The sequence below is a fragment of the Pimephales promelas genome, chromosome 13 (assembly GCF_988280905.1).
Source record: "Pimephales promelas chromosome 13, fPimPro1.hap1.1, whole genome shotgun sequence".
NCBI lineage: Eukaryota > Metazoa > Chordata > Actinopteri > Cypriniformes > Leuciscidae > Pimephales > Pimephales promelas.
Window position 1 is genome coordinate 31,667,113 of NC_142781.1, and position 14,996 is coordinate 31,682,108.

At 40.1% G+C, this 14,996-nt stretch overlaps 1 protein-coding gene and 2 long non-coding RNA genes across 3 annotated transcripts in view; 1 reads left to right on the forward strand and 2 right to left on the reverse strand.

The window, feature by feature from the left end:
- Positions 1-9,894, reverse strand: part of LOC148976872 (uncharacterized) — a 43,394-nt gene extending 33,500 nt beyond the window's left edge. The window contains exon 1 of the long non-coding RNA XR_016146072.1: positions 9,761-9,894. This is a non-coding gene — a long non-coding RNA (uncharacterized LOC148976872). The remainder of the gene's footprint in view (positions 1-9,760) is intronic.
- LOC120460446 (uncharacterized) lies at positions 7,786-12,200 on the forward strand. Its single transcript, XR_005617954.2, has 5 exons — positions 7,786-7,840; positions 8,093-10,803; positions 10,914-10,962; positions 11,248-11,423; positions 11,700-12,200. It is a non-coding gene; the product is annotated as an uncharacterized LOC120460446 (long non-coding RNA).
- A 1,091-nt stretch (positions 12,201-13,291) lies between these two features.
- On the reverse strand, positions 13,292-14,326 carry LOC120460174 (trace amine-associated receptor 4-like). Its single transcript, XM_039647828.2, has one exon. The coding sequence runs from the start codon at positions 14,324-14,326 to the stop codon at positions 13,292-13,294; it is 1,035 nt and encodes a 344-aa protein (XP_039503762.2).
- Between the last annotated feature and the right edge of the window lie 670 nt (positions 14,327-14,996).

Sequence of the window (14,996 nt, forward strand, 5' to 3'; positions counted from 1 at the left end):
TGTTAAATAAAATAATACATTTTGTTCAATTAATATAGACAGAAACAAAATTATTATAAAGCAAAGATTCTGAAAGCATTGAAGGTGTTACAAAGCTGGAGACGAGATGAGATCCAGGTGCAGCTTTATTTAGAATCATCAAACAGGCAGGGGTCAGGAAACAGCAAAACAGGGATATCAGAGAGTGAGCGCAGAGAGTCGTCAGGTAACAGGCAGAAGATCAGGGCAGGCAGCAAACAGGCAGAAGTCAGGAGACAAACCAGGATCAAAACCAGAGAAACCAGAAACAGGATAAACGCTCAGAAATTACAAGCCGTGGCAATGTAATACTTCGCAAAGAGTCCTTGTATGAGTGTAGCTTATATAGGCAGTCTGAAATGAGGTGCAGGTGTGTGTGTAATCAGTCACAGGGAAGAGGCATTATGGGAAACGGAGTTCTGGTGGGAGTGATCAGTTCAGATGTGGAGTGCCCTCTGGTGATTCTCTGGGGCACTCCAACTGGTGATCGTTACATAGCCCCACCCCAAAGAGCGGCTTCCAGACGCTCAAAACAAACAAACAAACAAAACTGTCCAGGTGGGTGGTGGAGCGGAGGCGGATCTGGGGGTGGGATGGAGGACCAGGTCCGTGGAGCAGAAGAGGAGCAGGCGACCAGGGGGGAGCAGGCTGTGCAGGCGGCCAGGGCGGAGCAGGCTGTGCAGGCGGCCAGGGCGGAGCAGGCTGTGCAGGCGGCCAGGGCGGAGCAGGCTGTGCAGGCGGCCAGGGCGGAGCAGGCTCCTCGGGCGGCCAGGGCGGAGCAGGCTCCTCGGGCGGCCACGGCGGTGAAGACTCCTCGGGCGGCCACGGCGGTGAAGACCCCTCGGGTGGCCACGGCTGTGAAGACCCCTCGGGCGGCCACGGCGGTGAAGACCCCTTGGGCGGCCTGGGCGGTGATGCCTTCTCAGGACCAGACACCAACTCGGGACCAGACACCAGCTCAGGAACAGACACCAGCTCAGGAACAGACACTGGAACAGAAATGGTCACAAACACAGAAACAAACTCAGGAACAGACACTGGGTCGGCCATCTTGTCCGGAGACACTGGGTCGGCCATCTTGTCCGGAGACACTGGGTCGGCCATCTTGTCCGGAGACACTGGGTCGGCCATCTTGTCCGGAGACACTGGGTCGGCCATCTTGTCCGGAGACACTGGGTCGGCCATCTTGTCCGGAGACACTGGGTCGGCCATCTTGTCCGGAGACACTGGCTTGGAGGCCATCTTGTCCGGAGACACTGGGTCGGCCATCTTGTCCGGAGACACTGGCTTGGAGGCGGCCATCTTGTCCGTAGACACTGGCTTGGAGGCGGCCATCTTGTCCGTAGACACTGGCTTGGAGGCGGCCATCTTGTCCGGAGACACTGGCTTGGAGGCGGCCATCTTGTCCGGAGACACTGGCTTGGAGGCGGCCATCTTGTCCGGAGACACTGGCTTGGAGGCGGCCATCTTGTCCGTAGACACTGGCTTGGAGGCGGCCATCTTGTCCGTAGACACTGGCTTGGAGGCGGCCATCTTGTCCGTAGACACTGGCTTGGAGGCGGCCATCTTGTCCGGAGACACTGGCTTGGAGGCGGCCATCTTGTCCGGAGACACTGGCTTGGAGGCGGCCATCTTGTCCGGAGACACTGGCTTGGAGGCGGCCATCTTGTCCGTAGACACTGGCTCGAAGGTGGTGACGTGAACAGAATCTGGATCAGCAGAAGTGATTTCAACAGTCTCTGAATCGGCCATCTTGTCTTTAGACACTGGCTTGGAGGCGGCCATCTTGTCTTTAGACACTGGCTTGGAGGCGGCCATCTTGTCTTTAGACACTGGCTCGGCAGAAGTGACATGAAGCGTCTCTGGCTCGGCAGAAGTGACGTGAAGCGTCTCTGGCTCGGCAGAAGTGACGTGAAGCGTCTCTGGCTCGGCAGAAGTGAAGTGAAGCGTCTCTGGCTCGGCAGAAGTGAAGTGAAGCGTCTCTGGCTCGGCAGAAGTGAAGTGAAGCGTCTCTGGCTCGGCAGAAGTGAAGTGAAGCGTCTCTGGCTCGGCAGAAGTGAAGTGAAGCGTCTCTGGCTCGGCAGAAGTGAAGTGAAGCGTCTCTGGCTCGGCAGAAGTGAAGTGAAGCGTCTCTGGCTCGGCAGAAGTGAAGTGAAGCGTCTCTGGCTCGGCAGAAGTGAAGTGAAGCGTCTCTGGCTCGGCAGAAGTGAAGTGAAGCGTCTCTGGCTCGGCAGAAGTGAAGTGAAGCGTCTCTGGCTCGGCAGAAGTGAAGTGAAGCGTCTCTGGCTCGGCAGAAGTGAAGTGAAGCGTCTCTGGCTCGGCAGAAGTGACGTGAAGCGTCTCTGGCTCGGCAGGGCTGACGTGACGAGGCCCTGGAAGCTCTGCTGAGACGTGACAAGGCTGAACAGGCTCTGGCTGGCGGGACCCGGGAACGACAGTCCTCTTGATCCTCCGCACTGACTTCAGCGGGGGATCTGCCACACTGGCAACCAGTCCTAGACGGCCATAGACCGATCTGGTGACAGGCCTAATGGTTGACGTGGCGTGAAGATTTTCAGGCTGGGTGGGCGAGGCGTGAAGAGACTCAGAATAGGCAGACGTCAAACTCACAGAAAGAGTTGAACTGCTCAGTTGCAGGGCCAAGTCAATATACTGTTTTAGAGTCCAGCTAGGGTCATGCAATGGCATAAGGAAGCTTAGCGGCTCAGATAATCCTCCACGAAAAAATATCATTAAGCAAACCTCGTCCATGCAAGTCAGATGAGCAAGGTCCAAAAAGTCCATCACATAACTCTCAATCGTTTGAGTTCCTTGGCGGAGACGCATAATTTGGGCTGCTGGATTCATTTTGGTAACACTGCTGGATCTTGGTGCGGCGAAGTATTCTGTTACAAAGCTGGAGACGAGATGAGATCCAGGTGCAGCTTTATTTAGAATCATCAAACAGGCAGGGGTCAGGAAACAGCAAAACAGGGATATCAGAGAGTGAGCGCAGAGAGTCGTCAGGTAACAGGCAGAAGATCAGGGCAGGCAGCAAACAGGCAGAAGTCAGGAGACAAACCAGGATCAAAACCAGAGAAACCAGAAACAGGATAAACGCTCAGAAATTACAAGCCGTGGCAATGTAATACTTCGCAAAGAGTCCTTGTATGAGTGTAGCTTATATAGGCAGTCTGAAATGAGGTGCAGGTGTGTGTGTAATCAGTCACAGGGAAGAGGCATTATGGGAAACGGAGTTCTGGTGGGAGTGATCAGTTCAGATGTGGAGTGCCCTCTGGTGATTCTCTGGGGCACTCCAACTGGTGATCGTTACAGAAGGAGATCCCATAATAATTTAATATAGATTTACAGTAGAAACTATATCATTAAAATATTTTTAAATATGATTGTTTCATTATAAATTTGGGTATTATCTCTAAGGTGGACACCTAACTTAATATATGGTATTTACCATCTGAATCTAGCATGTCATGTCAACAAATGGAAAAGTAAGCCTGCTTTATTATGTTAATTATTGTGCCTTTAGCCTCAAGCTTACGCTTTCTACCCCAAATACATTTACATGTCCGTTATTGAAAAACTGCTACTTTACCTTGAACAAAAAAAAAAATAATAATAACAATTGAGACATTTGTCTCAAAATATACATATTCATTTTATTTATTCTCATTTGCTGCTTAAATCAAATATTAGATCAAATTAGCTCAGAATCTACTTTGTTAAATCAACAAGTTTTTGTGTCATCTAGAGGTTTAGAGACAAATCAAAGTCACTTTTTTTTCCCCGTGGCGCCTTTAGCCTCGGTGTGCCCTACTCTCTATTTAACCGGCCTACATCTGTGAAATAGGTCAATTAACCCATTTAATCCCACCGGTCACAATTGTGACCGCAGCCTTTTTTCTTATTTCTGGAAGCTCTAAAAATGTTGTTATTGACTTTGGGCAAGAAATTCAACTTTTAAATGACAAAATAGACTGACTGAATTTTGTACATATATTCTTTAAAGGGTCTACTGATATATTTTGAGAATTATACTCCTGCATTTATATTTTGCTCGTAAGACTTGTAAATTTGTTTACGGTCACAATTGTGACCGGTAGTATAACAGTATAACAGTATATGCTTCAATTGAAAACACAGGTATTGGCAGATATTGGTGGGTATTGGCAATCTTACACTGAATATGCCACATCTGTGAGGAGGATGGATGATCTCGGCGAAGGAGAAGTGCTCACTAACACAGATTTAGACAGATTTGTGAACAATATTTGAGAGAAATAGGCCTTTTGTGTACATAGAAATGGTCTACATTTCAGTTCAGCTCATGAAAAATGGGGGCAAAAACAAAAGTGTTGCATTATAATTTGAAAGGGCTCAAACAGTGGACTCTCGTCGGCTTCTCCATGGCTTCTCCCATCATCCACTCCATATTTCCTTGGTTACCTTTTTTCCTTTCTTTCCATTTAAATTTTTTGTTATGAAAAATGGTTGCTTTTGTTCATTTGTTGCTATGGTTATTGATTTATTAGTTCTCATTTGCATAATTGAGTTCATTTAAAGGTACAATATGTAAGAATTTTGTAATAAAATATCCAAAAATCACGTTCACAGTGTGATATATTTCCTGCAGTTGTGTACTTAAAATATTCCAAAAGTCTCCAAAGATTTTTTTTTTCATTTAAGAGAAATTCCAAGAAATTAAAAATGTTGCCCGTCAATGCCACAATATCCGCGTGATCCTCGGTTTCCGCTCATACGGCCAAATCCATGGCGTAACCATGTCAACAGGCATGGACACCTGCGTAGTGCGTAACGTTTAGCGGCACACAGTTCTTGTGTCTTTCACACATAGACCATGGCAAGCAGACTTTGGGACAAACAAGGAGAACTAAAATGAGGATCAATATCAGCGTGGCATTTTTGAGATGCCGAGAGCTCCGCGTTTGTGACTAAATTGGGCTTGACAGAGCTTCACGAGTCACGGCTTGACAGCTTTATGAGACAGGTGAGTGAATCAATGTTTTATAACGTTAGCTCAACATGATGAAATGAAATCTCAGTATGTTATTCTTCTAATGTTGATCTAGCTTACTGCTAGTTTCGTATAGCAAACAAACTAACACGTAGTAAGATTATAACTTTCAACACACATTTAAATGCCATTTAGTGTGATAGTGTAACGTTAGACCAAGTAAAGCAGTGCTGCGTTACCTCACAAGTATAATTCGTCTAATAAACTGACCTGTGTGAGTAATCCAGCACTTGCGGCTAGTTTGATAGAACTAAAGGTCCTTATTCCTTTATATCCGCGGGACTCGCGTGTGATATCCGTCTATTTAGCAATCGCGACCTGCTTCATTCCACTGTAATTTTAAAAAACATGAATGTTTGCATTCATCCATAAACATTATTAGATCCATCAGCTTGACAGCAAGTCCCTTCATTCATCTTATTGCTTCATCAACCAACGACTTTGTTAACGTTGGAAACTGCGCCCTCTTGTTGCGAAAAAACAACAACAACAACATATTGTGCTTTTAAGCCCTTCAGTTTCTTCAGTTCATTGTATTGTTCTACATGCTGTTTCATTGATGTGTTTTATTAGAGTTTACTTAATGTAACAAAAGGACTTATAATTGACCTTCGTCTCTGCTCGTCATTATCGGATTGTAAACGTGACGCACAACAAAACTCAAAAGCCTGAATATTATCCAATTGTTTTTTTAATGTAATGACCAAATACATTTATGTATGCTTACCGATAGTCCTTGTATGGGCCTCGAGTAAGTGTGACGTACAACACAAAAGCGCTGCGCAGTTACACTATGTGAACTAACTCGAGGCCCACAGAGAAGGAAATTAATAGTTGAAAAATTTTTTTTATTTGTTTTTGTTTTTCGCGCACAAAAAGTATTCTCGTCGCTTGATAAACTTAAAATTGAGCCACTGTATTACACACTGAAAAGACAGAAGCATGAAGTAAACCTTCACTCACGTATCGGAAACTGTCGTTGGACCGATTGGGCAGGCCCTACAATAACAATGCTAAACAAAAATATTCCAGGTCTGGATTTCCGTCTTCTTGAGATAGCATGATTGCAAAAGTGAGATGACAGTGATGTGCAGGAAGGAGCAGAAATATTTGCAAAGAGTGTCTCTTTCACTATGAACAGAAATACCACAAAGAATGTTGTTGTGCAAGCCCCGCCCGAATGCTATATGAAAAATGATTTCTTGTAAATCACTCTGAAGGAAAGAAGCTTGTGATTTAATTTCATGTGAAATGCTCCAGAACTGCCACTGTCAATTAGCCAGCACATCCCGATCCTTAACATACTGTACATTATAGGGTTAGTTCACCCCAAAATGAATATTCTGTCAGTAATTACTCACCCTCATGTTGTCCCAACCCAAGACTTTTGTTCATCTTCAGAACACAAATTAAGATATTTTTTTATTAAATCTGAGAGCTGGATCACTCCTCCCATGGGCTTCTAAGGGATCGAAACTTGCCGGCCCAAAAAAGTTAAAGACATTGTCAAAATAGTCCAAGTGACTACAGTGGCTCAATCTTAAGTTTATCAAGCGACGAGAATCCTTTTTGTGCACAAAAAAAAAAGAAAAAGAAATAAATAACAGCTTCATTCAGCTGTCAATTTCCTTCTCTGTGGGCCTCAAGATTTCACGCAATGTAACTGTTCAAAGCTTAGGTTGTACACACACACACCCAGCTTCGGCCAATAGTGAACCTACGTGTCTATTGCACTGCAATAAAATAGCTTCTCTTCTCTGCAATACCATGAAGAATCAGAATATATAACCAAGACAAAATAATTTCAGTTTCTGCAGACGAATAACTTCATTAAAGGATTAGTTAAAACTTTTGCTGATAATTTACTCACCCCCATGTCATCCAAGATATCCATTCTTTCTTCAGTCGAAAAGAAATTAAGGTTTTTGATGAAAACATTCCAGGATTTTCTCCATATAATGGACTTCAATGGGAACCAAATGGTTCAAGGTCCAAAAGACACTTTCAGTGCAACTTCAAAGGGCTTTAAACAACACAAGACGATGAATAAGGGTCTTGGATGACATTGGGGGTGAGTAAATTTTCAGCAAAAGTTTTTTTTAAAAGTGAACTACTCCTTTAAAGGCGACAACTCTTAAAGTTAAAAAGGGCAACAATAAATAACGCAAAACATTTGAGTTTGTGATATTGCTTTACTATAGAAAATCGTTTCCTGTCCCTTCATCTGCATTTCGCGCAACAACGTGGCGGTGGTGTCATGTGCAAACAAGCTATTAAAGCTGAAGTCCACAACTTTTAGTGCTCTAGTGGTTAATAAACAGAGCTCCATGCTTCTTGTGGAAGAACATTGTAGATGGATCTACTTCTCTATGTTTATGTCTATGAGTCACACAGATACTGGGATACTTTACAGCGGTACAGTCTTAGTCCAAATATAAAAACTTATTATAGGTGTAGGCCTACTGTAGTGATTCAGAATAAGACAAAAACAAGGTTTGGAAAATGGATTCATGATGTAGCTACTCGAAGAATTTAGCAAATCATTTAGTAATCATGTAATCATCAATCATGGCATTTTATGATTCTCCAACTAAGTTTCACTTTTACTCTTTGTCCTCCCATACACAGCTCCTCATGCTCTCACCTCAGTAAAAGTATAAGTTTCATTTTACTCCAATAGAAACTCCCAAGTACAACCCATGAATACTGATGAGTTCAGATCCTCTATAAATCACCAAGACGCCCAGGTGATCTTCGTAGTTGTGGTCGACATCGGTTCTCTTTCAAAAGGTATAGTTTTAAATCTATTACACGTGGAAAATGTTAATTTATCTTGTGATTGAAATAGTAACTTAATTTACATTATTATAATTTGTAAGATTGAACAAAAATAGAAGAACTTCCTTTTTCCAGGGAAAATAAATCATTAGTGAACAGACAAAAAAACGAATAATAATTGTACACTGTAAATTAAGTCTAAACGTTGTTTAAGTTGCAGCACTGCAGTATTGTCTAATAACAGAGTATCTTTTGTTTTCACAGATTGAGATCTGATTCAAACAATGGGCACTATTACTAATACAGAAAATAATTTTCAAATTACTGATACCATTTTATTTCCTAGTGCAAATTTATATTCTTATGGGAATAAATTAAAAATACCATATTTTGCTTCAAATTTTCATTTTAATAAAACTTTAGATGACAGTTTTGAAAAATTGGAATCTACACCTGGTCCTCTACTTATCAAAAATGGCAAAATTATGCCAAATAACAATGTAAAATTCAAAAAACAACCTTCCTGCTTTATTTTAATTTGGCCATCGGATGAGAAAAGTGAGATCAGCTATGGTCAAGGGATTTATTACGGACAAAATTTAATCATGACGGCCAAACATGTTTTAGGAAATAACTATTTAAAAAATTTCAAAATATATGTCCTTTTTTTCCCAACTTTTGAAAGTTCGAAAATGCACAATTTTGAATATTGTTTAATATATAAATGCTACAATACCTTACCCCCCTTTCCTAATAGATATTTTGTAAATCAGGACATTGCTTTAATTAAATTACAAGGATGTTCAGATACTCTAGAAAACATAAAATTAGGCAAATTACATAAAGATGACTATGTATATTTTAACATTTTAGAGTCAGGACAATTTGTAAGAAAACGCAGTGAAATCAAAAACCCAAATTCAGACATGAAAAAGCAAATGTCAGCAAATGAATTTGTTATTTCTATAGCGGGTAAAGACGGAGACAGTGGAACTCCTATTTTAAGTAAGAATGGCATGTGTGTTGGAATATATATTGGTGCTTTTAAAGCAAAGAACTCGTTAAAACCTTTGGAATATGGCAGAGCTTTACAATTTGATAGAAATTTTATTGAAAATGGAATCACTAAAAACCCAAATTCAGACATGAAAAAGCATATGTCAGCAAATTAATTTGCTATTCCTATAGCGGGCAAAGACGGAGACAGCGGAACTCCTATTTTTTCAAGTAAGACTGACACGTGTGTTGAAATATATATTGGTGATTTTGAAACAAAGAACTCATTAAAACCTTTGGAATATGGCAGAGCTTTACAATTTGTTACAAATTTTATTGAAAACAATCCCATGACTTCATTTTTTTCTGTTTCTGAACTATTTAAATTAATTTTATATTACTTTAATTTTAAAGTATGATGATGATCGTTTTTATTATTCAATTCAATTTTATTTGTATAGCATTTTCTTGACCAAGTAAGAACTCCAGCAGCTCAAGCTTGTTTATTGCGGTTGCAATAAACTATCTGTTCTTTATTTATTCATAAAGAACAGACAATATTTTAATTTCTATAATGTTAAAAAGCCCTTTTATAAAAAAAATATATATAATATATCTAAAATAAAGTAATTACTTATAAAAAAATGACAAAGAAATATATCTATAATGAAAATGTGGAAATATAGATATATTTTAACAGTGTTTCTTAGTCTTGCTCATTATGCATCCTGTAGCAACCCTAAAGTTGATGGGTTAAATCTGGTGTGGAAAATAAGGAAGATAACCAAAAAGTGAAGTGTTTAGGTGGGATGGGAGTGGCAGGTGTAGGGATGGAGCAGAGGATGGACTAAGAAACACTTTTAAAAGTTTGTTTGCCCGCATAATCTTAAAGGGTTAGTTCACCCAAAAATGAAAATTCTGTCAGTATTTACTCACCCTCATGTTGTTCCAACCCCGTAAGACCTTCGTTCATCTTCGAAACACAAATTAAGATATTTAAGATATTAAGATCACTCCTGCATACAGTCCATAGGCTTCTTGAGGGAATGACTTGCTGGCCTCGAAAAGTCATTAAAGACATCGTTAAAATAGTCCAAGTGACTACAGGGGCTCAATCTTAAGTTTATCAAACGACGAGAACACTATTTGTGCGCAAAAACAACACAAATAACGACTTTATTTCAACTATTCGTTTATTTCTCCCTCTGCCTCGAGTCATGTTACTAGTTTAATAGCGTAAGCTTCTGTTATTGTACGTCACACGCATCACACACATGACCAGCGTCGGCCAATAGTGAGCCTACGTGTGACGTAGCTCTACGCAAACACACTACGTTAACTGACTGCAGGCCCATAGAGAAGGAAGTGAATAGTTGAAATAAAGTCGTTATATTTTTGTTTGTTTTTGCGCACAAAAAGTGCTCTCGTCGTTTGATAAAGTTAAAATTGAGCCCCTGTAGTCACTTGGACTATTTTAACGATGTCTTGGATGACTTTGAGGCCAGCAAGTGTCATTCCCTCAAGAAGCCTATGGACTGTATCCAGGAGCGATCTTCATATCTTAAATATCTTAATTTGTGTTCCGAAGATGAATGAAGGTCTTACGGGGTTGGAACAACATGAGGGTGAGTAAATACTGACAGAATGTTCATTTTTGGGTGAACTAACCCTTTAAGCTATTAGGTTACACGTGTTTGGCTTGCTGTCCGCAGTGGAGGAGCTAGAGGAAGCAGCTTCAACTCGAGCTTAAATATGCTTAGAAACTAAATCTGGTAGCAAGATGCATAAATTATGACGGTGTTGTTGGGGAGGTAGAGGGATGCCAAAACAGCTGATGGTAATTGAAAGATTAGGAACTTCATAAGGCATTTTTCAGCGAGGAAATTGTATAATTGGCATGGTTTCTGTAGCAAGTAATATTGTCCATTGTTTTGCAACTATCCGGAGAGAGATCTTGTGTCTTCCCACAATAAAACCTTGTAAGTATTTTAATAAATATTGTTTAAAAGAAATTTTTTTTTAAATAATGTACTACTATTAATATACTATCACAGCAATGAAGTCTATTAAATGATCTAAATGTTTACAGGCGTCATATGTAGCAGGTGGAATCTTCATCAAGCTGTCTTGAAGCTTTGGTAAGGAAACTATCATCAGAAATACACACTTAGTAAACAGCAGAACTGATTTAAACGTTGTGATCTCATCTAAATGATTACTTGTTGTTTGGCATGGGAAGTTTTTTTAATTATTTGTTTTTACTTCTATTAGTGTTATTTTGGTATGAAACCAGATTTTAAGGAAATATTGCAGGACCAAGATTAAACCTCGTCAAAATGCATTGCATTTTTATACAGACTTTTTACTGAGAATGTTAGAATCTTTGCAAAGACGCATTTTTGTTTTGTTTTGTTTTTTGACAGAAAACTGACAAATAAGTGAAAAGATCTGTTTCAAGATATCTCCCACCTCCACACTGCATATGTCACGTCTGGGTCCAATTATAATCACATGATCTTTCTTCGTTAACTTGAGTCTCACACCTGCTGTAAAAACAATGCCAGCTACCAGGAGAGAGATCGGGTCTTATCCCACACAAGTAAGTATTTCGATCAAATATTGCAGATAAAAAATAAATCAATGAAACTAATCAAATGTTATTTATTCTACTAATTGCATAAAACCTGCACAAAAGCTTTTTCAATAAAAGTATTTACATTTTGTAGTAATTGCACTGTTTCTGTTGAGTTTGACTGTCAGTTTTGGTGAACAATCATCAGAAACAAAGATAAATGATATAAAACATGTATGAATTATATTTACCAAAACAAAATGGTAAATAAGTATTAAGATGTATATCATGATCTCTCTCTAGGAATATGACACTGACTGCAGCTCCCTCTCAAGAGTCATGAGAAAAATTCAACCATCTACAACCATCACTTTTGGGTCAAGCCACAACCTAATAATCTCTATGTCACAATTATGCTTTGGTTAATGTTTTGGTTTCATTCAAACTTGTTTGCTCATCTTATCCATTTGTTCCCATTCGTCACTATAGTTACAATGGTTATTCAGGTCACATTTTATTGATAGCAAAACTGGAAAGGTGACTCTGGGGAGTGGAGGGAGCAGGAATTTAAGGACTGAGTTACAGAAAGAAATGCTAGCTTTGTGCAACCATTGAGTGCTCCATGAAGTTTGATTTCTTATAAATCAATTCCAATTTAAAAAATAATAATAATAATAATAATTTCATTCTGGTCTGATAACCTTCTGTACTGGTAGAAAATAAACTGTTAACACATTCATGTCCCTGAAATGTATCATTTAATTTACTCTAACATGTTTCTATATTAATAAAAACTTAAGGCACTGCTTTTGTATTACATAATTTTCCCAAATTAAAACCCTAACCCCCAAATCCTAACCATTATTAACTATAATTACCCATGTTACAAATTTATCTTTGTCACTTTCTTACCTGTTTCTTATCCCAATCATATTGTTGTAATCAGTGGACAGAGAAATATTGACCTCAAAGTCCACTATCAGAGCGTTTTGTTGTTTAAACAGATTCTTTTAAAGTAGCATATATATATTCTGATCCACCAAATAGAGACAAAAACGTAAAAATGTGTTCTGATCAGCGCCACATTAAAACCACTGACAGGTGACGTGAATAACTTTGATTATAGGCCTATCATTTCAACGGCACGGCACCTGTCAAGGGGCAAGAGCTGTAGGCAGTTTTTGAATTTCACGTTAGAAAGCAGGGAAAATGGGCAAGTGAAGACCCAGACTGAGTCAGGGGAGAGCAGGATTGGGGCTGTGGTCGAGGTTGTGAATGGCCAGTAGGAGGGACTAATGAGGGAGTACTGCGGTGGCCAGATAAGGTCTAGCTCTTTTTGGCTGCCAACCTTAAAAGCATTAAGGGCAAAGCACCTGACAATGCAGTCAAACGAGGGAGTTGGGACTGCAAAGAGACTGCAAGTGTCTCATGTCAACGATCTGGCAGAGGAGCATGGTAAGGTCTATAGTGGACAATCTGGGACTTATCAGACTGATCCAGGAGGCAGTGAATCCTGTATGTCACTCCAGGAGAACCCACATCAGATACAAGGCACTCTAATATTTCAAAGGTGCCTTTCCAGTGAGGACCAAGTTTTTGTTTATTCCCAAATATATTTATGTTGTAAGGGTAGCCTGTCCAGTCATACATTATTTTTTGTATCTGAATCAAAATAGCACACTTCACTTTTTCGATATTTTAGTCTCCTTCTGTTTAATTTTTAGACAATACTGTCTAATATTTTGGATGGTTAGACTGGAGAGGAAAATGCATGCCATATCAAATAATTTCTTACAATAGCATTAACATGTTTACATTTAATAAACAAAGTTAACATTATTTATTCATGGATGGATAGCATTAAAAGATGCAATCATAAGTCAATATGATAATATTCATTCAAGTATCAAGGCGTTTGAGCTTTTGAAGCCACAGATATAAGTGGATATGAGAATCTTAAAGGCTTTCTGAAAGCGTGGATAGAAAAAGCCATAGATCAAGGGGTTACAAGTGGAGTTAAAGTATCCAAACCAAACCAAAGCATCAAAAACATCAACAGGAGTCACAAAATTGAGGAAAGGATCAACAGCAGTGGCGGTAAAAAAAGGCAGCCAGCAGATGCAAAAAACTCCCATGACAATGGCCAGAGTTTTTGCTGCTTTTCCTTCTCTTTGTGCAGAGCTTTGGCTCTTCAACCCTCCTGCTGTCACCACAGTCACTCTTTCTGACATTACCTTTGCATGTCTTCTTGCAACATGGAAGATTTTCATATACAGAGAGCTCATGGTTGCCACAGGGAGGAAGAATGTGAGAAGTGAGCAAATAAGACCCCACTGTTTGTTAAAAAACAAAACACAACTTCCCACACAGTAAACCTGCATGATAAATGACTCTAAGCCAATTGTGTTCACACCTGAAAACACAATAGAAAAACTGTAGAGAAATGAAAACAACCACGTGAAGGTGGTAAATACAGTCACAATGTTGTTTGTGACCCTCATTTTGTACATTAAAGGATTACAAATGGCCCAGTACCTGTCAACAGATATTAAACAGAGATGTATTTTAGAAGAAATGCTGAAAGCCATGTCCAAACTAGAATGCACTTTACACACAAAATCTCCCAGATACCAGCAGCCTTCAACAGATCGCACCATGCTGTACGGCATGACCAAAGATCCCAGCAGACAATCACTGGCAGCCAGACACCAAACAATCAGATGAGTTGGAGACTGTAGATGTTTGAAGTGAGAGATGGAGATGATGATCAGCAGGTTGCCAAAAACTGTTATGAGGATCATCAGCAACATAAAAATATACATTGCCACTTTAACGACAGTAAGACGATGAGCTCTTGGACAGGAGTCCGGCAGGAGTGGATAGCAGAGAAACACATTCTCAGAGTAAATGTCAGTTTCATTTGAGGTCATTACGAAGATATAGATATGGAGGATCAGAAAAAAAAAATTCCTTTGTAAAAGTAAAAAATTAAATCACACAGATATCATTGCAACTCTGAAGGGAAACAACCACAGTCAGATAGAGACCAAAAAACAAAGAAAATATACAGTACATGCACATTAACAACTACTATGGATTCAGCAGCTCAGTTTGAGCTATATATACAGTATACTCAGGATCCAAAACAGTAACACCCTGACCCTGATATTTGAATATGCTAACAATGATGCTGTAACTAATCATGGTACATGAGGGACACCAGGTGGCGACAAAATGACTATCTATCCATCCATCCATCTATCTATCTATCTACACTCACCTAAAGGATTATTAGGAACACCTTACTAATGCTGTGTTTGGTCCATATTGATAGGATAGCATCTTGAAGTTGATGGAGATTTGTGGGATGCACATCCAGGGCACGAAGCTCCCGTTCCACCACATCCCAAAGATGCTCTATTGGGTTGAGATCTGGTGACTGTGGGGGCCATTTTAGTACAGTGAACTCATTGTCATGTTCAAGAAACCAATTTGAAATGATTCGAGCTTTGTGACATGGTGCATTATCCTGCTGGAAGTGGCCATCAGAGGATGGGGACATGGTGGCCATAAAGGGATGGACATGGTCAGAAACAATGC